Source organism: Rhinolophus sinicus, chromosome 17 (assembly GCF_057876585.1).
Source record: "Rhinolophus sinicus isolate RSI-liver-muscle chromosome 17, RSI-T2T, whole genome shotgun sequence".
Classification (NCBI taxonomy): domain Eukaryota; kingdom Metazoa; phylum Chordata; class Mammalia; order Chiroptera; family Rhinolophidae; genus Rhinolophus; species Rhinolophus sinicus.
Genome location: NC_142517.1, coordinates 158,649,039 through 158,676,025, shown reverse-complemented (window position 1 = coordinate 158,676,025; position 26,987 = coordinate 158,649,039). Strand labels below are relative to the sequence as shown.

The window sequence follows — 26,987 nt, the reverse complement described above, 5'->3', positions numbered from 1 at the left end:
CTTGCTGTGATTTTCTTCATTTTGACACAAAAAGGAAGGGTGTATCTCCCCTCAGAATAATGAAATTTATGTCCAAGTGGACTGACACCATTGATAATTTGATTTTTCAAAGTCATCAATATGTTGTATATTTGAAAGAAGGAAATTACCTCATAAACAGATGTTTCCATGAAAGTGAATGAAAATGAAAAGAATTACTGATACCTTTAAATGGACATCGTTTTAAGCAGCAGATCTTCATAATAAGCGTGTGTTGTGTGCATGTGTTTGCACATGCCCATAGATAAATTCTCTGGCTCTTTTACCCTATATGACCCTGCAACAAATGTTGTATTCTGACACTTCAGGCTTTTCCATATAATTATTCAACACACCTTTGTGAGTGATGCTGTGTAGTGGAATCTGGGGAAGCATCCATTTAGAGAACTATTCTCTCGGATGGGGTGTGGCTCCAGGGTCAATCTAATTTAGAACCATGAATATGAGCAAGAAGCAGAGGGCTCTCACTGTAACGGTAGGCTAAAGAGAGTCTTTTATTTAGCTCTGTCTTCAGGGGATTTCAGAGACACCTCAAATACAGGATTTCCAACCATTCTCAGTTGGATAGTCTTAGTCTTGTCATATTTACAATCCCCAGGAGACACATTAATATTCCCTACTTTTTTCTTCTTTTGGAATTGTTAGTCACTCTGGTGTTATCATCTTTCCACCAGAGTGGTGTGTGCACCAGTGTTCACGGTGGCCTTGAATGGGCTGTTCATCCTCCATAGCTCCCTGTAGAATAGGCAGCTTGTTTTGAGTCTTTGCCTCCACTTTTATACCTGTTTCTTTTTTTCAGTCCTCTATTCCTTTTCCTTCCCTCCTACTGCTGCCCATTAGCTCATACCAGTCACATTATACTTCATTACCTTTTCTTTTCCCACCCCCATCAAAGTGTATGGAGTTACAGTCCTTCAGGGTTTTATTCTCAGCAAGATAACAGAACATCTCTAATCCACTTAGGAAAGTATTCTATTTATCTCTGAACTTTTTGATAAGAAACAACTATTTAACATTCAGGAGTTAACTCTAAGTCCCAAAGCGTGGGGCAAGCTGTGACAGAGAGCATTTTGGATGAGAAAGTCTTTCACTTTCTCTTATGTCATACCAAGCAGGCAAAGCCTAAATATTGGGCAACTACCATGCCTGCCCTTCTAAGTGATGTGCCACCCCTGCCCTTCTTTGCAAAGAACACTTGAGAAGGGGCCCTGAGACATCATCTGTGATGGTGGGATCCCTTCATTTATCAAAGAAACATGACCTAAATGAGTCCACATTGGATTAGGTAAGGAATGAGTTCAAAAAGGAGATGTGTCCTTGAAACCAGCAGAACTCATAGCCTGGGGCAGGTATTTGTGGTCAGCTGAGTCACACTGCTTTGGGATTAGCCAGCTCCACTTTCTGTTTCAACAATAAAAAGTCTTGCAAAACTGCTGGCATGTGAGACAGAGGTATCCAGAGAGTCTTGGCATCGTTTCCAACTGCGTAATGGGTCTTTGGGAAGAGACTTGTGAGAGCATGGTCCATGCTCTTCACCACGAGGGAGAGATCCGTGTTCACAGAGGATGCAGTGACTTTCAGTTTGTCTAGGCCTACGAAAAGAGAAAAAAATGTTTACTCTTTGGCAAAGGTATGTGTGGTTAGGGTGCCAAGGGGAAGACACATATGTGGGAACTCTGAATCTGCCATTATAAATGAGGCCCATTGTGACAGGTTTCTGTCTGTTTCTCATAAAAGGAAGCAGTGATGCTTTCTTTATTTTTATTTTCTTTCTTTCTTTATTTATTTTGTATTAGTTTCAGGTGTACAGAACAATGTACTGTAATAGACATTTATCATTTATGTCCCTCACACAGTGATAACCCCCTTTCCCCCATCTACTACCCCTCTGACATCACCTCACCCTCAGTCAAAATATGGATGGACCTAGCAGTGCTTTCTTTAGACCACTGGCTCTAACTTGAGTGAGCAGCAGAATCTCCTAGAGGGCTTGTTAAAACTCAGCTTGCTGGGTCCCACCTCCAGCAGATGTAAAGTGGGGCCCAAGAATTTGCATTTCTATCAAGTTTCCAGGTGCAGCTGACAGCGCTGCTCTAGAGACCTAACTTTGAGAAGCACTACTTTAAAGCAATGAGGTAAAGATACTTAATAAAGTCTATGAGCCTCCTGAGCCCAGAAAGTTATGGGTTTGATTCCGAATTTGTTTTCAGGGAGTATTATGTTTATAGGAAATGTGGGTATACACGTGTACTTGTGCATGTGTGTATGTGTGTACTCATATACCACAAGCCTCTATAATCCAGTGAATAAAGAGACAATCATCCCCCAAAGGTCTTGACTCAGGAAGTTAAACATATCCTGGTTCTCAGGCAAATGAAGTATTTGAGCAATGAGCTAAGACAATTTTGAAGAGGCAGTTATTTTATCAAGGGATTGGTAGTAGCTTGGAGCATTCGTCCTGCGCTCTTAAGACATACCTGAGTTGTGTCTTCTCAAGGGAAATCTATTGTTTTAAATTTTCCTTTCAACTTCAGGCCCCGGATTGTTCAAACAGCTTAGCTGAGGTTACCTAACAAATCTCAGTGGCTATTTTAAACTACTACTTCTCCAGTCTGGGAAACGAAGAAAGGTGAGCTTAAATTTGTGGTCTACTTCAGAACTGTGAGTCTGGCTGATCTCCCAAGTCCTGACTTGGAAAACTCCAATAAGAACAACCAGTGTAAAATTGGGCTCAATGCCAGTTGGTACTTCTGAGACGGGACGTTTGAACCAGGGGCCAATGCAAAAATAATTTTGAGATGGAAGTTGGTGATGTATTCATAGGCATTTAGAAAGTATCTATGTCAATATCAAAGGAAAATCTTTTTAAATGAGGGTTTTGTTTCTGAATCTACTTAGAGCCTTCAGATTTGGTAAATGAGTGAGAAACAGCATTTAATAGCCATGGTTTTAAACCTATAGTGACATGTCAGCACTGGGAGGTTTGTCAAACCAGATGTTCCAGTTGATATATACATGTGTATCTCTCTCTCTCTCTCTCTCTCTCTCTCTCTCTCTCTCTCTCTCTCTCTCTCATGGGTGGGGTGGTTGAGGGAGTCAGTCATTTTAAAAACATACGCAGGTGGATCCGACTTGGTGTTGGCTCCACCTTGCAAACTCCTAGCTGTGAACTTTACTACAGTTGGCTGTCTTACCAAGCCGCCTGATGAAGAGGCAGGATCACGGTTTGGAGGGAGAGAGTGACACATAGTTAGGTGGGGCCCTGTTCAGCTCCAAGCAGGATCTCAGTAAGTGTGTAAAGAATATGAAGTAAATTTTACCAGCCAGGGAGATTGAGGTGGAGGTGGAGCCCTGACACCAGAAATTCGACCAGCTCTTTAATGCCTTGTTGAGATTATAGTGTGGAGCAAAGTCAGGGTACCTGGTTCAAATTTAGCTCTTCCACTTACCAGCTGTGCAACTTGAGGCAAGTTCCTTACCTGTGCCTCTGTTTCTGTGAAATTAAGCTGGTATCTACTTCATAGGGTTTTTGGGGCATTTTAAAGGAGAGGTTGCAGATGAAACTCTTATAAGAGTGACAAGTACATGGTAAATGTTCACTATATGTTATCATAGTCTAATCTTTATTATTATTCCTCCATCCCTGACTGACTCTCTGGACTTGTGTTACTTCTCCTTCCATATCCACTCTCATGCATTCCTGTTCCAGAAAGCTTCTACCCAAAGAATTCCTTCCTGTCCTTCAGGCTTTATTTAAACCTGGCCTGTCCCATAAAGGCAATGATTTTTTTTTCTTGCTGTGAATTCCTTGGGTAATTAGAGACCACACCATCTAACACCCTTCTGGGCCTGTTGGGTTATGTTTAAGAAGTAAAGGATCAATTTTCTTGCATGCTGTGCAGTCTCATTGTTTTCCAGCCTTACTTAGTTACTTTGTGTTGTCAACTAGATTGTAAACTAGTCAAGGGTCAAAGTCTGAGTCTTTATATTTGGTAACCTTCATAAGTCCTGGAGCAATGTTGAGTGAGTGGTTGGTATTTACCAAAAAGAGGAGTTTTGTGTAAAGGTGAAGCCCATGGGCTCCAGTACGGGCACGATCAGGAGGAGTTGTCCTACCTTGAGTAGGACATGTCACTTTCCATGTCTCTGTTCACTATTCCTGAAATTATTTTTGAGAAGTAAATGATATCCGTAATTTATCATGTGCTTAGTACAAAACTTGGTACTTAGCAAATGTTCAATAAATGTTTGTAAACACTCGAAGAAGGAAGAGATGACACTGGAATTAATAGGAATACCTGACCTAGGTTTAAAATCTCTGTTGGTGTATTACTATGAGAACCTTATTTTTAAATTTATGTTTGAGTCTCCTTCATGGTACCTAGGACAATGAATCCCAGAGGACCCTGGGGTCACCCAGAAACTCACTTTTTTCAATGTACCCTTCTCCGTATTGTTGTTTGATGTCTGGAGACAGATGCTTCCAAATGGCGAGTCTTTTTTCAGTCGTCTTTACTGGATCTGAAAATCCTGTTTTGAACAATCCTGGTTCGATGCATGAGACGTGCACACCAAAAGCCTTCATGTCCCTTCTGTGAAAAGAACCCATTGCAGATGTTTAATGGAGGTTTATTTGGAGAATGTTTGCTATTTGGGTGACTATTTTCTTGTGAATCTTTTCGTGGAATCACAGAATTGGGTGCATTGGAAAGGAGCATCTTGTTCTACCCACTTAGTTTGCAGATGAGAAAACTGACGTTCAGGGTGGTGAACTGAGGGCTGATGTAGTGACAGAACAGGAAAGGGATCTGGGAGCACCCTCTCCCAGTGTGGTGTTTCCCCTAAGCTGTAGTCTCTCATTAAATTGAGAAGCATGTGGTCTAAGGACAGGTTTCTGTTCAGTACTTGGGGTACTTTATGGTGACATTGACCAATGACTTGCCTGGATAGACAAGTTCACCTCCATTCTAGGAATCTGAGGAGATTGCAGCACCAGTGAGGATATGCTGAGGGACACAGTGTGACAGCTCTGACTTGCCTAACCTGCTCCCTATGCTGCTCAGCGAGCTCTTTCATCACATCGCTGGAGAAACTCAAAAGTGTCTGCATTTACTGGGCAACAGGCTTTTAGGGGCATCATGGTGTCCCTTTCTTTAAAGCAGACCAATGAATGGCAAACTACTATATGAATAATGATTTCCTACATTAAATTTATATTTCCTCTAGGAATACCTAGGGAAACAATTATTCATGTTACAGAAGACTTTACCATAAGACTTTTGAAGAACTCTACCAGTGAACTTAAAATATGATTTATCTTAGGTCTTCCATTCTAGCAACACACCTGTTGTTTACTTTGAAGTATATTTTATAAAAATGCAAATTAGTTCGACCCTTGAAATATTTTGAAAGGTATGTTGCTTGAAGTAAAATAAAAAAGGTTATTTTCAACTTAATTGTATTTTACTCACTTGTCTTCTGATCTCCTTTGGGTTTTGGAAAGTAACAGTGCCAAAAGGGTATTTGGGAAGACTTTTCTCCCCACCTACTCATGAAAGTGACGTATACTCCAGGGACAAATGACTTTAAGTCACCCAATTAACTTTACCAGGTGAGTAAAGCAAGTATGAAACCAGTATGCTTGCTGGGCAAATACAGCTTTAAAGAGCCCCAACCCTCTTCCAACTGGACTGCTGCCTGTAACCCTCCTCCATATAGAAACTCTGGAGCTCGTACTGGACTGTGGCCTGAATGCACAGTACTATTTCCAGTACCGGTTCCACGACTGAGAAAGAAATAAACACTTCGTATTGCTTAATTTCAGGCAAGGCATATCTGCATTGCAATCCCACAAACCTTTCAATTGAAATCTCTTTTTAAAAGTGAGTAAATCTCTAAAAGGAGACTAATGGAGGTTCTCCATGACCTTGCTACTCAACGTGTGATCCCTGAACGATGAGCAGCATTTGGGTGCTTGTTATAAATGCAGAAACTCAGGACCCACCCCAGACTCATTGAATCAGAATCTGCATTTTGAAGAGATTAAGGTGATTCATATGCGCATTAAGGTTTAAGAAGCATTGTTCTCCTTCATCTATTTTCCCCTTTAAAATTTTTTTACAATTACAGTTGACATTCAATATTATTTTGTATTAGTTTCAGGGGTAAGCATAGTGGTTAGACATTTATATAATTATGAAGTAATTCCCCTGACTAGTCCATCCCTAGCACTATACATAGTTACTATGATAAGTGATTCAAATTTCCAGGTATAAAACAAATAAGTCACGGGGATGTAATGTACAGCATGGGGAATATAGTCAATAATACTGTGATAGCGTGGTACAGTGTCAGATGGTTGCTGGACTTATCATGGTGATCACTTCTTTAGGAATATAAATGTTGAATAATTATGGTGTGTACCTGAAACTAACATAACATTGTATGTTAGCTAGATTCACTACAAAATCTTTTTTTCTTTTAAAGAAGCATTCTGACATTGTTTTTATTTCCTGGGAGAATCAAACCTGGTACCCTGATCAAATGGCAAAATAAAGTTGCTCTAGCTCTATTAATTTCAGTAGAATAATCTAACCTTTTATTAGTAAGCTAAAACTAGATCCATGGTATAGTTTATAACTCTAAAATGTGTGTTCAACAAACACTAGTTCAATAAATGAGTGGATGAATTGAAGAAAAGACTGTATTTGTGTCTTTTCTCTTGCCTGTCACGGCGCACGCAGCTAGATACCTTCCATTTGTTCCTCTAGTCGCCTCCACCCTTCTGCCAGTACTACACCCTGGGAAGCCTGCCTGTATTAACTATATTTTGGCTTCTGTCAGGTACAGTCAGGTACAGAGGGAGAGCAGAGGAAGAGGTTGGGACAGTTATTCCTACTCTGATATTGCAACTGGTTAATTTCATCCCTCAACTGAAGGTGATAGCCTCTGTGCATCCAGGTTCTGGAAACTGCGCTGTCTCCTCTTTCCAGTCCTGTGGATAGAGATGACCCTGCTGTCATTATTCCCTAGATACTACACCATCCTTTGGGATTACCCTACACAACTCCCATGTTTGCCAATAGTTCTTAAAGTAAACTCTGCTCCATTTACCCAATTTTAATGTGCCTCCATTTCTTACCAGAACCTTGACTGGTACAACCATTTGCAATTTAGGAACTTTGAACTGACAGTGATTAGTTCTGGTTCCAGGTAAGAGAGATTAAGCACTGCCCCCTTCCCCTGTCTCTCCCACTGAATGAAGCTACAAAACCTGCATAGAGCAGCTATTTAAGAACTCAAAAATGAAAATGTTAGTAGATAAGGTATGGAAGACCAGATTTTGAAGTACCACTTGAAAAAATACAATAATGAAAATAAAATATTTATAGGTTGGACTCAATAGCAGAATGGAAATGAAGGGAAGTCAATGAATTTGAAGATAGATCATTAGAAATTATCCAGTCTGAACAGCAGAGAGAAAAATGATTGAAAAAGTGAAAAGAACCCAATGGATCTGTGGGAGAAAACCAAAAGTTCTACCATTTGTGTTATAGTGTCTCAGAAGGAGAAGAGAGAGTGGATTGCAGAAAAAAAATGTTTGAGGTGATGATGGCTGAAAACTCCCCAACTCAGGCAAAAGACACAAACCTACAGATTCAAGCAGCCCAGTGAACCTCAAACATTATAAACCCAGAGAAATCCATGCTTGCGGGCACTGAGTTGGAGCGTTTATTTGCTATGTTGGTCCTTTGTTTTGAGCTCTGGCGTTCTTTGATAGCACACAGCAAAAAGATGTGGTCAATGGCTTTCTCATGCAAAATCTTCACCTCTGATTAGTAAACTCCTGCTCTGAGTTTTATTTAAAAATGGAAGCATCAGAAGAAAGCTATCTTTCTTGTCTTTGGTGCTGGGGTGGAGAGATTATCATCCATTTAGCTATTGTGTATTAAATATATGGAGATTTGTGTCCAGAACTTGCAACAGGGAAAAAAAAAAAAAAAAGCAAAAAAAAAAAAAGCTGCATAGCTGAGTCTTTACTTTGTGATAATTACATTCACTTTACCAGATAATTTTCTACTGAAGGTTTAAATAAGATGATACTGTTGTGTCTACCACTGACAGTTACACCAATGGAGAGACCTACCCTGATTCAGCCTCTGTATATGATTCCCAAACTGTTTAACAAATTGACCTTTTAAATATAAATTCACTACCTCTATCAGCATCATGCATTAAAGCAAAAAGTAAAAAAGACTGACATTCAAATCTCAGTTCTATAAACATAGACTTAGGTTAAGCTCATAGTTAGATGATCTTGGAATGACCTTCTTAGTTTCAGTGGGATCATCCATAAATTGGGAATAATTTAAAGCACTAACAATAGTGTCTGGTACATAATAAACATTCAATAAATGTTAACAGTTATTATTTCCTAATATGTCAGTGTTTGCTTTACCTTAAGCTGTCATTGAAGCCTTCTACTGCATATTTGGATGGAACATAGCCCCCTCCGCTAAATGCAAGCCGGCCTCCAATGCTGGAGACATTGATAACCCTCCCTTGAGCTTTTTTGACCAAGGGAAGCATATTTAATGTCACATTGATGAGTCCAAACAGGTTCACTTCTACAGGTTCTCGGTAGTCCTCCACTGTCAGCCAGTCAGTGGGAGCCAACACGCCGAGAACGCCAGCATTGTTGATCAGACCCCAGAGACCTAGAACAGGGAGGAAGGAAAGGAGGTGTGGTAGAGCATCCTTAATGAAAATACAGCCCCTGATTTACACAATGGTGCCATTTCTTCCCGTAGTCATACTACTGCTTTGAAATACTTTGCCGTTTTGGGAAGTGATTGCAGAAAAAGGTAGGAGGCTAAACTGAAATAGCTGAACTTCTGTTATCAGAAGCTAATCTCACAGTTACTCCATTTCTTGTTCTGAATGTCAAATACTGATACTGTCTCAGTGAGACTTTTTGAATCTCAGATGTAGAGGAAATCGGTCGATTTTTCTTCCTTGCTAGATGGCAAAGCCAGAGAATATTTACAAACTGTTCTATATGGACAAAGAGCAATATCAATCTACTTCATGTTTATTTTTGGTAAAAAAAAATCCATCATTTACTTAGCCTATTTATGATGGGAAATAATTAGTATGTGCAAAGGTGTTTGGAATTCAAGTTTTAAAACTTATCTGGAGCTTTATCCAACCATTGGTTCTAAGGTTCAGACTCTCAACTATTAATCTATTATGAAGATGTGATAGAGAAAAACATTTGCTTTTTTTTTTTGTGGACCCAAATATCTTCACCTATGAGAATATTTCAAACTTCATTCAAGCCAATAAAAGTCTTCTAGCTCAGAATGCTGCCATCTAAAGCAGAATGAAGTCCAATGGCTTACTACGCTACCATGACTATCTCAGATTCCTCTATTCAGGTTCTCAACCACTTTCTACTTTTCCCATTAAAAATGTATAAGTTCTGGAAGCATTTTGTAGTGAGAAGAAGGGCCTGGGTATCCAGATGACAATTTGGGGATTGTTCCCATATTCTCCTATAGATTTTAGCCTCAAGTTCCTTTGCTGTGTTTGTGGCTAGAGTAGCACTTCATGGGAGAAGACCAGGAGAAGTCAATACCTCTGTTTCAGTTTTAAATTCACCCACTGGATTTAAGACTGAGGATAACTTGGGCTGTGTCTCTCATGCACACAGAGAGCTTGCAACTTGGAACTACTCAGGGGCTATCCTAAGATTATTCCAAGCTTCTCCAGTGTACAGCTGGTATTTAGAAGACATTTTCTTGAAAGGCCATTGAAAATCTGAACACATTTTATTTAACACTAGTTACTTTGCAACACCTCTCCCCACCATCATCACATCACTCACCTTTTTCCCCAACTTGGTTTTTCACCCACTGGGCAGTCCTCTTGACGTTCTCTGGGTCAGTTACATCCAGAAGCACAGTGTGAAGCCTCTCGGAGGTGTTTGCCTTTAAAGCTGTTGATCCTGATTCAGTCAGACAGGCAGCAAAGACATGAAATCCCTTCTTATCAAAAGTTCTGGCCGCCAAGTTTCCAAAGCCCGTGTCACACCCAGTAATGAAAATATACTTATCACTGATGTCTGAAATCTTTAGTTGTCCTTTATAATTCCATAGAATAGCACAGAGGATTAGGAGGGCTAACACACAAAAGAACATTTTTTCCCCTTTATATGACAGCGACACTTCGTTCTTGAACAATAAAAGAAGATGTTATCCTGAGTATGCAAAATTAGAAAGAAAATTCAAATTAGAACCATCAAGACATTATAATCCAGGACTGATGAACTTGAGATATTTGAATACAGATAAATACATAGTAGATAGATAGTTTAAAAAATAACTCTTATTTGTTTGGGAAGATGACCATTTAAGTGCTAAACCACTTCTCTAAAGTAATGCAAAAACTAACCAAGTAATAGTCAGAAAAAGGAAATGGAAGAGGGAGGGAGGGATGGAGGGAGGGAGAGAGGGAGAGAGAAAAAGAGAGAGAGAGAGAGAGAGAGAGAGAGAGAGAGAGAGAGAGAGAGAGAGAGAGAAAGGAAGAAAGAAGAGAGAAAGAGAGAGGAGCCACGGCAAAGCTGACACAGGTCATTGGATTGATGTGACATTAATCTCATGTGTGAATTCATCTATCTGAAGGGTAAAATCTTATCTCTTTCTACTTCATGAAATTCAAGATTAGAATAGAAAAATTCTATTAGAAAACATTGTTCAGTTTTAATTGATTTGTGAGATTCTTAATTTTTTTCAGACTGTTGAGAAAAGTAGAGTGTTTGGTGTTGCCACAACAAAAAATTTTGCAAGTGGTATCCATTTTCTTATTTTAGTGGGTTAATGTCATCCTTCCACCCAACTCTGAGGCCATTACAACTCAAGGCAGGGAATATTAAAGTATGAGGCCACCAATGAGTAAGGTTCACTGAGAGAGGGTGAGATGAATGGGAAGAGACTGAAAGAGACATGATGGCCAAAGGCACAAAATCCCAAATGAGACTCTATAATCCTCAGATTCCATCCTTCCTGGATACCAAGTTCCTGTGAGGAAAAAATCACATGTATAGAGGACAAAGTAAAGCAAATTCATACTTTAAAACTGTGTGGATTTGACCATAAGTGCAGCTGAATGACATGGAAAACTAATTTTGTCAGGGCTAGAGACAACTTAGGGCCTAAAATCAAACAGGCAGAGGGCGTCCTTAACCTTCTCCTCAGCAGCACGTACCTGCATCTCCCCTTAGCATGTATCACTCATTTTTTTTATATTTTTTTAAGGAAATTTTATTTTTGTTGTATGTTTACTGCAGCAATTTAGAAACATCACAATTATTTTTGGCTTAAAAATAAATGTTAAAAAATACTATATTAATTTTATAGTCTTGACCATCTAAATGTATATGCCACGTTGAAAGTTCCATTAATTATTACACAGGATACAAAATAACAGTTGTAGATGAATTAGACAATTCTATGATTGAAAATAAGTGTAATATTAATTTGGATGTGTAATATCAAAAGTATCACAGGGAAAGATTCCATCTATAATACAATGCTTATTATTTACAAAGGCAGCCAACACTATTACTTTTACTCTGGTTATGATAGCTGGGGAAGAACAAGCCATCCGGTAGGAAGTGAACAAGAACTGTAGGACATTTGCCTGCTTCTCTCAGGTCTGAGCATCCTGGCAGCCCAGGCCTCCTAACTCACAGCCATCGGGCAAACCCAACGGAAGGAGATTATCAGGTCCCATGTCACATAGGAGCAGCCCTGGGCCCATATTGGCTTTCTTTGCCTGTGGAGGGAAGAGAGGCCACAGAGAACATCACATGTGGGAAAGGCCTTATTTCCTTCTCTGATGCCTCAGAAAGTTTCCTCGCTTTGCCTAGGTCCTCATCATATCTCTGTTCTTGATCTGGAATCAAGAGAGGCCTTGAGTGCCTCATAGAAGACAATGGATAGATAGGCCCAGACTGATGCTCGGGCCTCATGGATGCCTCTGGAATCATGGCCGTTCATGGACACCGTGTTCAAAAAGTACTAGCAAGGCCAAGCAATTTTACAAACTTTGGTTGGACTTTCTTTTTTTAACAACGATGATTTCCTGGCTTTTCCTTTGATCCATTTCTTAAAATTGCTCATTTTTTCTCTGTTTGTAAAAATAACTTGTACGGGGTGGCCGGTTAGCTCAGCTGGTTAGAACACAGTGCTCTTAACACCAGGGTTGCCGGTTTGATCCTCGTATGGGCCAGTGTGAGCTGTAGCCTCCACAACTAGATTGAAACAAATACTTGACTTGGAGCTGATGAGTCCTGGAAAAACACACTTAAAATAAATAAAATAAAAGTTAAACAAAACAAAACAAAACTGTGAGGATTGTAAAACACAAAGGTTAGAATTAAAAAAAAATGGCTTGTGCTCGTGGTAAAAAAAAGTTTTAGCAAATATGGAAAAAATTTAAAAAGGAAGTAATGATTGTCCCATTCGACTCTTAATATTTTAGTACATTTTTTCCAGTTCTTTCCCTGTGCAAATCAATATCTTCCCCCTAATATGTAATATAAATATACATACAGATAGAATTACACATGCGCACACACACACACACACACACATACATATATATATACATATATATGTGTATATATATATATATATACACACACACACACACAATTTTATTTCTACTGCTTTATAAGGAACATATTATTTCAGGTAAAAAATAGCTCAATGTAATATATCTTCTTCATTTCTCAAATAAATTTTGGGCTCTACTTTCACATTTTCCCCCCAAAAAGATCTATAGTTAAAGAAAGGGTAAAAGAATGATCAATTGATAAAAATAAGTCAAAGGTAAATATTAAAATGTGGTAGGTTTGGGTAAACTAATTGATTCTTGTGGTATGGCTATGACTATTTCTAAAACAGTCGAGGTTTTAGACTATCGGGGCTTAATAATTTGGTATAGTTTATCTAAACTTTCCTGTGTCAGAGTTACTGACTTGTTGTAAATCAATGCCCATGTAGCAGGATTCCCCCTTCTCAAATATATAAATACATGAAAAATATATAGGTTTTTTGGGTGGGTGTAGCTAGCTCTTGCAAAATTACATAATTAGACATTTTAAGGCAATTTTATATTTGTAAATTCAACTAGTGTAATATTTTGCTCAAGTCTGGCCTTGATAAATAATTATTGAATAACTAAATGTTGGATAAATTCCCTGAATGGATTCCTGGTAGCCCTCATTGCAATTCAAACTCCCACAAGAATTATTTGAAGAAGGCAAATACCCCTGGGGTTTAATGTGTCCTAGAGCAGAGAGGACTTTCTGTATTGTCTTGTTCGGCTGGGGCAAGCATAGGGGAGTAACAGTAAAACAATGGCTTCTATTTGTGAAGTTTTATACACTATACTTTTACTTATAAGTTTCACTTGATCCTCTCAACAGCCTTTTGAGTTAGAGAGGACACATTATTTGCCTCATTTTACAGAAGAATTAACATTCTAACTAATAAATGTAAAAGAAATGATGGAATTAGAAAACCACCATTTGGCAACTGCCATGGTAACAATTTTTTAGGCAAGAATGATCAATGGATGTAAAACCAGTGGTTGAAATTCTAACGAGAAACAATAATTATAGTATCTCTCCATAAGATATATACTAATTTTAAAAAGAAAAATAGTAATTTCACAGTGGAAAAATCTGACAGATGCCACCTGAACCAAGTGATACAAATTAATACAACTAGTTATGGGGCAAACCAAGGTCATGTACATATTCTTTAAAAATGTCAAAGATATGGAGGAAAAAAAGACTGAGGACTGTTAAAGGTTAATGGACACTAAAGAGACGTGATAACCCGATGCAACATGTGAGCCTGGATCAGAAAATCATTTTTTTCCCCTTTTGCCAGGAAGAACCAACTAGTGAAATTTGAGTCACATCTGTGGATCTGATAAATAATACTGCATTAATATTAATTTTTCAATTTTGATAACTTACTATGATTATGTTGAAAATGTCCTGCTTTTTAGGAAATAAACACTGAAAAATTTAAAGATTAAGTAGCACAGTATCTTCAACTTACTCTCAAACAGTTCAGGAAATAATAAGAATATGTATATAAATAAATAAACATTAAACACACGCATACATATATATGTGTAAAGAGAACGAGAATATGAATGTGGTAAAGTGTTAATATTTGGGAATTCTGTGTTGTATTATTCTCTCAACTTTTCCGTAAGTTCTAAATTATTTCAAAATAAAAAGTTGGAGATTTGACATGACAGGGGAAAGTAAACCTTTTTTTTCCCCCCGAAAAATGGCTTCATTGGATTGCTCTGGTCTCATGCACAAAATAGGTAAGAATCCTAAGCCTTCAGAGTCTACTGACTTTCGACACCAAGTATTCTGCCTTCTACTTTTTCATAAGTTCGCCTCCACAACTATTGGAGAAAAACAAAAACTCAAACCAAAGCATGTCAGACTCCCTCTTCTCTCCTCATCTTTTCCATCTCCCCCTCAATCTCCTTCGCTAGCGAAACCCAATTTTACCTGGTGACAAGTAAAGAGAGAGGAGCTTTTTAATTGTTAAGGATGGGCTCCCATTAAATTGTATTGTCCACATGAGGTACACCTCTGGGCTGAGCGTCACTTCAGATGCTGGTGTCCCAGCCTTCAGCCTGAATTCAAGGGACTGCCAACCTTGACCTAGAGTTTTGCAAAGCCATTGCCCCAAATATTATTGTCCAAAAATACTGGTTCTTCCTCAGTCCCTAAGGTTCACATTCCTCTAGGTCATTGGACCAAGTCAGCCACAAACCAACAGATAACTTTGATCTCTAATAGTATTTTAGCCAAGATGCTACCTCTGAGAAATATCCCTTGGTCAGTCATTGGGAACATGACCTGTACACAGAAGCTGATTGATGACTAATTGGTTCATTGACCACTGAGAAGTAAATGAATAACTGCAACTAACAAGGCTGCCTCAACCATACTCTGCCCTGTGGTCACCTCCACATGGCTCCCTGATCCCCACAATTCAGAGACTCAGGACACTGACCTTAGTTGCTTGGATTGTTTGCTTATCTGTTGTGTCTTCCAGTTTATCTCACAACAAACTGCTTAGCAGAGGCACAAATCTCTTGGCTCAAGGTGAGAAGTGCCTTGGTCTGTAACAGTTCTCTTAGCATCCAGTGTCTGTGAGCCCATGTGCTCCTCAAGGATGAGCATGGAGCAAGGAAAGCAGATCTGCAGCCCCCAAGCCGCAGGGCGTGAGGACAGGTGCAGTTCTAAATACACAGCCACTGTGCTGGCCATGAGATTTTTCTTAAGCCAAAATAAACACTAGCCACTTTGCTAGTAAAAATCTAGGCAGCAAGGATTATGACAACACACGTGTACATGAGTGCACGTGACCACACATGCACTAGAGCAGGGTTAGGAGTTCAGGCCTCAGAATCAGGCAGACAGAGGTCCCATCCATGTACCTCTATCCTCAGAAGGCCTTTGGGCAAATGATCATTTCTGAGACTCTATTTTCCTATCTGTACAATAGAGATAATATCTACCATGGAGAATACCTGGTAAGATAAAATGACTAAATGCCTGCTCACTTGAAAAACCTTATCATGACGGCAAGATCAATAGCTTTTACTTTGTGAGGGGTCTGCTGTATGAACTGCTCATATCTGGACATGGCTTTCTCAACCTCAGTACTTTGATATTTTGCCCAGGATAATGATTTGACAGTGTATCGCAGGATGTTATGCAGCACCCCTAGCCTCTACCCCTTAGATGCCAGTAGCTTCCCTCCCCAGTTGTGACAATGAAAAATATCTCCAGACAATGCCAACTGTCCCCTGTGGGTCAAAAATTCCCCTAGTTGAGAACCACTGGTCTAGAACTTCCTTGTCTTCTGGGTCCAGAACTTCATAGCAACCAGAACTATTTTTTTGGAAACTTAGTCATTGATTCCTTGGTGATGACATATTGATGAGTGTTATTTTTTATGGCCTTACTAGAAAAGTTTTGTTACATATAAACGGTACTCATATCCTGTTGCTACAAGCATTAGTTTCTATGATTTAAAAAGAAAGACTTTTTGTCACCAGCAGGATAGGAGGCAGTGAACAAAGCTAAACTAATGTGTGACACCATTTGTGAATTTAGAAATTGCTAAATTAGCACTTATAACATTTGTGAGGCCTAAATTCCAGCTAAGACTTTTGAGTTTGCACCACTATAGACTCCTCTGGGGTTCCCTGCAGACGGGTGGGCAGGGGACTCTATAGAATTCAGAATATGCTCCTAGGAAACCCATGGTTCTTGGGATTTTCAGATGACCAAGTCAGGTAGGAATGATGGTAATGGCTGTGGTTTATTGAGTGCTTACCATGTCTTAGGCCCTCTGCTAGGATCTATAAATATTTACCTAATTGAAACCTTAGGATAAAATTATCTCCATTTTATATATGAGGAAACAAATTTAGAAATGTGGGTTAATTGGCTCAAGACACCTAGGTCACTGTATTCCACCATCATGATTTAATCCTCTGCTCTCCTGCTACCTGATTCCCGTTAACGCTGGGAGTCTGGGCTATGTGTACCTTTCTCCACACCACCACTGCCTTTTGTAATACTTGGCATTAAGTAAATACATGATGTGGAAGGAAAGGAGGAAGAGAGGAAGAGATGAAAGAGGTTTTTACTCTAACCCCAGGGTTCTGGCGATAATTGGATTAGACTTTGGGTCCTCTCAATCCTCAGGGCAAAAATCACCATCACCATCATCATCATCAGCATCGTCACCACACTTGCAATCAGAGAACTTCAACACTTTTTGAAAAGTGTTCAGGCAATATTTATCTCATTTAAGTTTCAAAATATTTTTGTCAGCTAAGTAGGGTAGGTATCATACATAAAGTCATTAGCCGGAGAGTGGCTAGAACTAAAACTTTGATCTCTGAACTCTTAAACTGTGTAAAACGAGAACTGCAAAGAGATGCACACATTATAAGTCAATAAGAGGAACAAAAATATTTTACCAAAATGCTTTACCATGTCACAAAGATTGAAAAGGAACTAAGAAAGAACTAATTTTTCTTTCATGAGAAAGAGTAACCACCTGACCGCAGCTACAGGAAAATATTGTAACTCAATTGCTGTCCTTGCTCACTTCCGCTCCTTTTAACTTTCTCTTCTTGGGTTTCTTTTCCTAGTAAAAAGTCTAATGTTAGGTCCTGTAATTTCAGTTCTCTAATTCATATCCTTCTGCCCTTTAAAAATAAATGACAGTTTAAAAAAAAAGGAGCAGCAAACAAAGTCTCAATGTCACTGTGAGTTATATTTTTTGTACAAAACAGAGTTCTTTCTAGATACTTCCTCCCACACCACTTGATTTCATTTTCACATTAACGCCATGAAGATCTTTGTTTTAGAAAGCAATACTAAGACTAATCAACCACACTGATTGGAATTTATAGAATCTTTATTTACTTTTAATTTGTCGCAATCATGCGACAAATTAAGTTGAAACAACTAAGTTGAAACAACTAAGTTACTTATCTGCATTAAATAGAGAGCATTTAGCAATAGCTTTTTAAAATATTATCTCTTTGAGGTTTTCTTTCACAAGCTTCCTAAAACTGACAGCTGTCTAACGTAAGTAATACCGACAGCGGTCTGACATGTAATGTAATACTGACATGTAAGTCCTTTGTACATTTAAATATTGTAACCCTGGTTAACTGACACCAAATTCATTTTTATTTTTACCTTTTCATTGGAGTAAGAAATTCTTTTTTTTAAAAAAAAACAAAAAAAACCCAAGTGGCCTTTTGTAGATTTCTGCTGTACTTTTCTTTAAGAAAAACAAACATTTGGGCCTTATGACACAAACTTAATTATGACTAATGAAATATGTTTCTGTGAAAAAAATGTTTAAGTTGGGCATCCAGAAATACAAAGAAAAAATTTAAGATGGAGACAACATGGAATGTGCTTACATTAAGCAAAACATGCTCCATTGAGGGTCTGGTTAAAATAGCTAATAATGATTATGATGCTGCTTGTGATATAGTTGAGGTGGTATTCGTCATCATGGAATGTAGGTTGCCTCAGTCAATGGGATAAAGAAGCTCCTCCATCAGGTACATTTCCCTTGACTCCTGCGTCCTGCAGGAGAGAACCTGCTCACAGTACTCCGAGTGCCGTTTGGGTGGCAGGACAGCGAGACACGGAGAAATGCATGCTTCCTAGGCAGACTCATTCACACAGTCACCTAGCAGAGGTGCGCCAGTTGCTCTTAACGTAGGGAAGGTGATGGATTTACGTTTGGCATTTTTAGTTGTAAGGATAAAAACATTTCTGATTTTCTTTTGCCTTCTCTCCAAACTTTTAATTATAATTTACATAACATTCATAGTTATTAATTAATTAATTATTCCCAGCCATCCCTCCTAGGTTTATTATTTTGCCAATATGCCTCCTGACAGTATTAGCAGGTTAAGAATTATTGTTACAGCTGTGGCTACTCTATTTATGGTCACTGAATAAATATTGCTCACTGGGAGAGAACATATATTGTATATGATTATGGCTTATAGTTATAAGGCTTCAAAGAAAGCTTAGAATGTAGAGAGAATTTTATGTATAGATGCAGAAAATGGTTCAAATCTTCAGTATATTACTTTCAATTGCATTATCTTTGAGCACAAGAAAAGATCTGAGCTATTAAAGATGGTACCTTAAGAAAGTGACATTTGTTACAAGAGTTTTAAGACCAATTCCCATTTTTCTCATTTGAAATATACGTGACAATTTTTTTCTGGTATTTAAACAGTGAAGTTTGTTCTAAAAACCGGGCACACTTTTCAAATCTCAAAAATACAATACAAAGATGATACAAAATTTCGATTTCATTTTATGCAGTAACTAGCCAAGAATATTTTTTAGAGCACCTAATATTGCTAAGGGACACTAAGATAAATAAAGCACAATCCTTACCATTGAGCAAATAGTATAGCAGGACATTTCAGAACTATTTGTACAACCCTAAATTGATTTTTTAATTTAAAAACGTGTTTTATTTAAACTTTTTCACCAACTGCTAAAAATCAACCCATTGAGAGAGAACATCAAAGAGAGCACCATTTAAATCCTAAGTGGCAGCAAAGCCCTAAACTGACTTTCTCCCTTTCCCATTGTAAATTGAGGGTCAAAGTGAAAGCAGACTTTGACTAGGCCCTCGGCCCAATGCACTTCAAGTAAAATACCAACCACAGGGTCATAAAATGGAAACTAAATATCAAAAACAGGTCTATTGCTATCATCCCAGTATCCAGGAATCAAATGTTCACTGTGAGGAATTTTTCCATGTCTTTCTCACCTAGCAGGCATTTTTTTTCTCATTCAGTTTGATGTGTGTGTGTGTGTCTCTGTGTGTGTGAGCATTTACCTAAATTGACATCTGATAATATTGGTAGAACAGGTAGACAAGATCAGCCCTACAGCTGGAAGCAAATCTGTTGCTCCAGTAAGAAACTCAGCTAAAATTCCTACTCTTTTTTGGAGTACCTCCTCACTCCTGTTTCCAATTAATTATGAGATTTACAGATGGTGTTGAATAGTCACAGATAGAATAACTAGATGTAAATTTAATTGTAACTCTAGGGTGCTAAAGAACATTCAAACAGAGACCTGGGGGAGTTCAAGTCAAGGTCCCAGTGACACGGACCTCACTTCTATGGCGAGATGAAACCAGTGCCCATCACTGCCTTCCAACATGTTACTTTCTTTAAATAGCAACAGTTGACCATAGCATGAAACACAACTTGATTCATTCTGTAAGAGGGAAGAAAATCAGAAAGTTTGAAGACTGACGTGAGAAAGGAAGGAATAAATAGAAAAACTCCATCATTGGTTACCTTTCTGAGGACAAGTCGGGATGCAGAAGCTGTTGTGGACTTGCTGGGCTGATTGAGATCTGTCCGTGGTGCTGGGAGGGAAGAGTGGTGTCACCCTGACCTCGCTGAGCCTGTTGAGGTGGAGGTGCCTGGGCTTCCGTCAAGGACTGAGTACCTATATGTGTGAGGCGCCCTCAAGTTCCCTTCTCACTCTGTGAGTCACCCTCATTGTGACACTGGGTGATGACTAAATCAACTCTACTATGGATGAAGGAAGCCAAGAAGCTGTAGGTCATGTGTTTCCAAAGTACTCTGCAGTATCTTTAGTAAATTAAATTTAGCAACTTTCAGAAGGATCTTAAAAATGATCAGTAGCATTCCTTTAACTGTGAGTAAAATCCCTTGGCCAAATTCAGCAGCTGAAATACTGTAACATGGAAGCATTTTGTAAGCTGCCTGGTGCATTGTTTTGGTCATTTAATGTTTGAATTATGATTATTGTTCATGATCTCTGTGGTTTTTTTCTTCCTATTAACATGCCTTTACTGATTTAGCACCCTTTCCTCCTAAGAGAGTAGGTATGGGAAATGAGTCTCTGATGATTATTTTTACCACTTTTCTTCTTTCTTTTTTAAAACCATTAGTGAACAAGGAGATCAAAACAAGACTGAAACAAGATTTGGGACTTATTTATGAGACTTAATTTGTGTTTTATGGTATGATGAAAATCTTACTGAAGTGGTCTCTGGAACTGAGATCACTGAGAATAGGAAAGGATGCCCCCATCCCTTCCCACAGTTGGTCGGTTTCAGAGTTTAGCACAATTGACCTGGCATATCCTGGGCTGTGATGGAAAGTGTAAGGCATTAAGGTGATGAGAAGACATGGTGTTAATATGCACCCCTTCCCCTCCAGCCGACCACCTCCCCCTCAGACAGACAGGCTGATAGACCGGTACAAAGTCCACTGGTTGTGTAGTTTCAGTTTCTAATATATACCAAATTATTGCTATTATAGCTCAGATTTCCCTCCTTTTACAAATGCAGTTTATTATGGTTTAGCTGGGATGAGTGGATGAATAGACATATCTGTCTAGCTAGGGTCTAGACACTGCTATCACCCTATAAATTAAATGGGGGCTTTTTTTCTCCAAAAGGAAAAAAAAAAAAGGTAGACTGCAATTTCCTCAGGTAAAGATTTAGAGTACCAAAAATATGCCAAATATACCTCTTCCCCTTTAACACCCTGCAAGTCAACGTAAGGCTTAAATAGAAAACCTGTTAGAGAAATAATACGTTGACTCAAATCCACATGAAGAAAGGGGGTAAATGATTAATATTAGACCCCTCCTGTGAGCAACTTTTGTCACTGAGAGGTGGAGAGATCCGCAGGCACTTGGGTGGTTGTGGAATAGAGAAGGGAAAATGGCAAAGAAAAGGCTATAACATTAGTACGTTTTGCTGATTCAATACTCTCATCTAGTGCAACCCTGTTTTAAAAACTTCCCAATGTGGGCAAAAAAGAGGCCACATTCTAAACCTGACAAGCTCAGGGGAGGCCAGCCTGGCAGGGCCTGCAAACTCAGAAACCAAAAGTAACCACATAAGATGGTCCGCACATACAAATTCCTAACCAAAAGTGGATCATAGTGAGTAGTCACATCCTGGGCCTGTAGCTTCCTTGACAAAAGTCAATCTTTACCTTAAGTGAGCCTGTCTATTTTCTTTTTGCATCTAAGATAACATACCTGTGTAATATCACAGTAATCTTTTCCAGACCCCTCAAGGCACAACAGCTGCACCAGAACAGGAGACCACAGAATCCCTCATTGATACCATCTCTAAATACACAGAACCCCTCCAAATACCATCTCTATGTGCTGCAAACGTTAACTATCCTATACCCACCAATGTAAAAGAGGTATGTTTTACTTTTTATCCAATCCCAGAGATTTCCCTGCTTTGCTTTCTCCCTCCCCCTTAATCTACCACCAATGGATTTCATGGAACCCTCCTTACATCTCCTCCTTTGATTCTAATGTATAAAATAAATTTCAAAACTGCCATTCTCTGGAGCATTTTCTCAATTCATTGAGATTTTGCTTCCCAGCAATTTGGCTCACATAAACTCATAAAAGTTCTCTACAGGTTTAGACATTTCTTACATTGACACCAAACAGACTTTTTAAAAAGTCAGATGTTTTGGCTAATTTATATATTGAGAGCTAGAATTCTTGCTGTGTCTGGATCCCTCAATTCTAGTGGACCCAATTTTTAAGAGTTCAGTTTCAATAGTCCTGGCACCAGGGTTGGAACACTTGCTCCCCTTATCAAATGGTCCCATTTAGGTGTTCAGTTAATGGAATCATTTGTCAGCAGCAGTTTTTCCAGACTGTAACTATATCTGCATTCAAATTCACGTCTTAAGTGCTAAATTTTCTTTCATTCCATTCCTTAATAAGATAACCCAAGAAAGTGCTACTTTGTTCAGAACTCTCCCTACATTAGATTTCTGGTCATCAAAAGTGATGTAAAAAATCCAGAACTAAATTGCCATTCTATTTTACCCCCTAATTCCTTTTTAAAACAGAAGATTGCACTGTGGAGTTCATTCAAATGTAAATATCAATGTTGACAATTAGACTGTAATTATATAGGGGTAAGGCTAAATATTGCCACAGACAAAAAACTAAACAAGTGACTCTCCTTTTTCTTCTAATTCCTTATGTCCCTATATTTGTCTCCAGTTTTTGCCTGAGGGTGCCTTCTCCACTCTTTTCCAGACACCAAAACACAGAGAGAATATCCTGATTCAAGGCTGTCTCAGGCAACATACATTGGGCTTCTTAGTAACTGCACATTGCTGGGGGTGGTCTATGCCACAGATAATCCTGAAATGGGAGTCAGATGGAGAAAAAAACACTTACCCCAGCTGGATGCAAAGCGTAGTGCATCCAACTCCTGGACTGTGGCTGGTGTCACTCTTGTAAGCTTGACCAAGGGTCAAGGCTGTTTACGGAGGGTATGGAGTGTACCTGTTGACCTCCTCTTTCCTGGCATAATAATATAATCCTCTCTCCTCAGTCACCCGTAGTGGAATGCATATCTCTTAATATTAATAACCATGAATTGATATTATGACTTTATGTTTTTAAAAGTGTACTTTGTAATTTCTACTTCCTCCCTTTGTCAACAGACAGCTCTCTTATTTCCTCTGTAAAGTTCTCCCTAGCTACACCAACAATGACTTTGACATGCAAGCAGCTTATTTGCAAATGCTGCCCATAAATGCATAGCTGGGCTTAGTCAAAACTAGGAGCTTTGTTACTCATTTGGCATTTCCTGACGCTCCCAATTGTAAGATGAAGCTGGGCTAATCTTTTGTTCCCCTATAGTGTAAGGTCCTCAGATGTACTATTAGGGACTGAGTCATGGGACTGCTTAGTAGATTCTTTGAAGAAAGATTTTTCTTATTTGCAGAGCACACATCATTTTAGCTTACTCAAACAAGAAGTCTTGATTTGAAAGGTAGGGTGGGGAGTATTATTGGGGAGCATTGTCCTGAAAAGGCAAAAGGAGCAAGAGAGAAGATGGGTGAGAACAGAGGTAACGGACTAGAAGCACTAGGGATTCCTGGCAACAGGGAGACTTGCAAGAAATAAGAGTGGAGATTTAATAAGAAAAATGTGACTCGCACATTCGGGAGGAGGTAGATACTCCTTTTGGTGTGACCATCACATGTAGAGCATTAAAACAGCAGTGTTCAAAAAACAAAAAAAAACAAAACAAAAAAAAAACAGCAGTGTTCCCTGGATCAAGAATGATCCTCTTGCTAACTTTCCTGGTTTCTTCTAATCCAAAAACAACTTTCCCCAGAATCTTAACTGAAATGAATAAAGAATCAAATGAAATTAAGTGTCGATGTTAGATACATCCAATTGTGTAATATGCAAGCACTATCCAGTAGGAAAGAACGCACTGGGATCCATAATATGGAGAGCAGATAGAAATAACTGTCTTCTGACCCTGTTTGTAGGTATTCGAATTGTTTGTTCTGTGCCAGGCCTGTGTTAGACTCATGAGATACAAAGTTGACTAGATAGGTCCTTTTCTATAGAGAAACCATTCATTAGCTCATTAATTGCTGATTAAGGAATCCCATGGAGATTTTCCTCTCCTTGAATGAGTCCCACTCCCATGTGACTCATTTGTGACTATTTTCCTTCTCCTTGAGACTGTGTTAGATTATGTGGGAAAGGGTGATCTCATTCTTAGCTGGGACGTATATGAACCTCTACACATTTTTTGAAAGCTATTTGGAAACATCTATTAAAATTAAAAAAATACGTATTACTTTTTGACCCAGCAATCCCACTCCTGGCAATTCGTCATCTAAAAACAAAAGCCAGTATACATGTATAGGTGAACAAGATGTGTCAATAAGAATCAGAAACAGTTATTGCCACTTCAAGTGGGATGGCTGAGTAAATCGTGGTAGATGTGCACATGGAATATTATTTTTCAGCCATTAAATAGAACAAACGAGAGCTCTACTACTTGGCTTGGAAGGCTCTCCATGACTTCGTTTTTTTAAAGCAAACAGAGAATCTCTGTGAATAGGCATAAAGATATTTAAGTGAACGTGGAGAAAATATGGAGGGATATGCAGTGGCTTGTAAATACTGGTCACTTGTACATAGGTGGTGTAGATAAAACAAGGAGAGGAAGAGGTAAGAGAAAAGAGAAAAGAAATTTTTTTAAAACTGCACTGAAAATAATATGATCCAACACAATGCCAGCTAGGAACAAGTCCTGCTGCTTTTCTCCTCCTCCCTCAAACGCACCAAAAAAAACACACTTGAATCTAAGAGAGCCTTTACATCCATTTACCAATTTATAGGAAAAGCAGAGAATAAAGGAAAAAAGTTAAGATTCCCTGGGAGTCTAATCAGCAAACCAAGAAGGTATTCTAAGGACAAACAACTTAATTTATTTAATAAAAGTAAGTCATATAAAAAATGAAGAGGTAATCTATTGCTTAAAGGACACTTAAAAGATGCAATAGCCAATTATAATACACAAATTTTATTTGGATACGGATGCAAAGGAATATCCTATAAAATAACAATAAATTCATTTATGACAATTTCTATGAGACAATTGGAAATGTAAACAATGAATAGTTGATTATATTAGTTATCAGTGTTTCAGATTGGGGATGGTATTATGTTATTAAAAATGAGCCCTTGTTATTTAGGTTAATTACTGAAATATTAATGGATTAGTTAATATGATGTCTAGAAATTGTTTCAAAATACTGTAGGAGTGGGAGCTCTGGATGTAGGTATGGCTGGGTCAGCATGAGCCATGGGTTTATGATGGAGCTGGTGATGGGTACATGGGAGTTCCGGATACTAACCTACTTATACGTATGTTTGAGATATTCTATTATAAAAAGTTTAAACCATGATATAACCACTCTTTGTTACTTATATATAAAATGTGAATTATTAGTTTGAAAGCAAACTGCCTAAAACTAATTTGAGTGCAAAATATCACATCCCGGGAATGGGGATGTTGTTAATGAAACCTACCAAAAATAAAGGATACATTGTTATAATCCCCTGTGGAAGTTGGTTGGCTGTAGACACAGGTAATGTCTTGTGGTGAAGTAGATCTGGCCTAATACAGGCTAACTTCCCAGCTGTCAGTGGCCCTCCAGTGGGATGCCAAATATTTGCTAAGTCAGTGTCCCAGACGAACTTTGTGCCTTATATTTACAATGTACCAGGAGTACTTCCTGGCTGGCAGCTTTCTGAAAAGTTTACCATAAATTTATCTCAAACATTTTCTGATATTAACATATATTATTTTGTTCAGTGATTTGTTTTTTAATAGTTGTATTCCATCATATGGGTTTGCTTGGCTTACCTCCTATAATTGGCCTTTTGATTGCTTCTAATTTTTCATTATTTATAATGCTTTGAAGAACATGTTTAAATGAATGTCTTTGTACACATCTTGTTGTTTACTTAGAATAAATTCTTAAGATTTACACTACTTAAACAGGTTTATATGATTGCCATTTGTGTTAGATTGTTTCAATAATAACGTGCCCCTATCCATGCCCTCGTGTGTAGTCTCTTCCCATAATAACTTTGGGTTTGGCCAAAGGGCTTGTTTCGGACAATGGCACATCATCAGAAGTGATGCAAGGACAGGCTTAAAAAAACGAGCACATCGGCTCCTGCCCTTTTGTAATGCTGCCACCATATTAAGTTTGGGCTAGGTAGCTGGAGTCCTGTGGCACAGCCATCTGCCAGCATCAAACCACCAAACATGTAAGTGTAGGCGAGTGGAATTTGCCACCCCAATATGTCTCCTCTGGCTTAGTATTATTGTAGGCTGGTTAGTGTTTTTAAAACAACTGCAGACATAGGAGAAGCTCTGAAAACTAAGTTGAAGTTGAAGTAGAAGTATGTGGATGTCCAGTTGTTCCAACACCCTTTGTTGAAAAGACTATTCCTTCTCCACTGAAAACTGAAAACCATTCTCTTCTTTCTAGAATCTGTTGTTGTTCCTTGCTGTGGGTTGTAGTTTGTTGGATGACTTTTCTAAGCTATTTTTGTAAAGAGTGTGTTTTTTGTTGATCTCTGAGGTCTCTATTTCTTAGCTTAGTAGTCAGCTAGTTGTTTGATAGTGGTTTCCTTAAATGGCTAGAGCAAAGAAAAGAAAAGAAAAAAAGAGAAAAATATTGTCTCCAGATTTTTGCCGATTGGTTCCATGTTGGGCCACTCCTCAACTTTTAACTAGGCCATTTACAACTCTGACTTAGCCTTCACTTATACTGAGCCTAAAGATCAGCTAGGAGTGAAAGCTTTCAGTGTTCTCTAGTTTTTCTTTGTTTTTTTTTTGTGTGTGTGTTTTTTTTTTTCCTGAGCATGCATGATGCTTTCTAGATTGAAGACAGGCAGATGGCTTTCTAGGTTA

General features: G+C 38.5%; 1 protein-coding gene across 1 annotated transcript; it reads right to left on the bottom strand.

Annotated features, from left to right (window-relative positions):
- Positions 1-525: 525 nt before the first annotated feature.
- Positions 526-20,158, bottom strand: DHRS9 (dehydrogenase/reductase 9). The gene is made up of 5 exons (XM_019727493.3): positions 20,020-20,158; positions 9,926-10,297; positions 8,498-8,756; positions 4,468-4,631; positions 526-1,631 (listed from the first exon to the last, which is right to left on the bottom strand). The coding sequence occupies exons 2-5, from the start codon at positions 10,236-10,238 to the stop codon at positions 1,408-1,410; spliced, it is 960 nt and encodes a 319-aa protein (XP_019583052.3). The 5' UTR covers positions 10,239-10,297; positions 20,020-20,158; the 3' UTR covers positions 526-1,407.
- Between the last annotated feature and the right edge of the window lie 6,829 nt (positions 20,159-26,987).

Excerpts from the sequence above, each read along its gene's own strand:
- DHRS9 (XM_019727493.3), bottom strand. The coding sequence starts at position 10,238 with ATGTTCTTTTGTGTGTTAGCCCTCCTAATCCTCTGTGCTATTCTATGG. Across the intron at positions 8,757-9,925 it reads AAACCAAGTTGGGGAAAAAG|GTCTCTGGGGTCTGATCAAC; the intron begins GTGAGTGATGTG and ends TCCCTGTTCTAG. Across the intron at positions 1,632-4,467 it reads AGAAGGGTACATTGAAAAAA|GCCTAGACAAACTGAAAGTC; the intron begins GTGAGTTTCTGG and ends CTCTTTTCGTAG.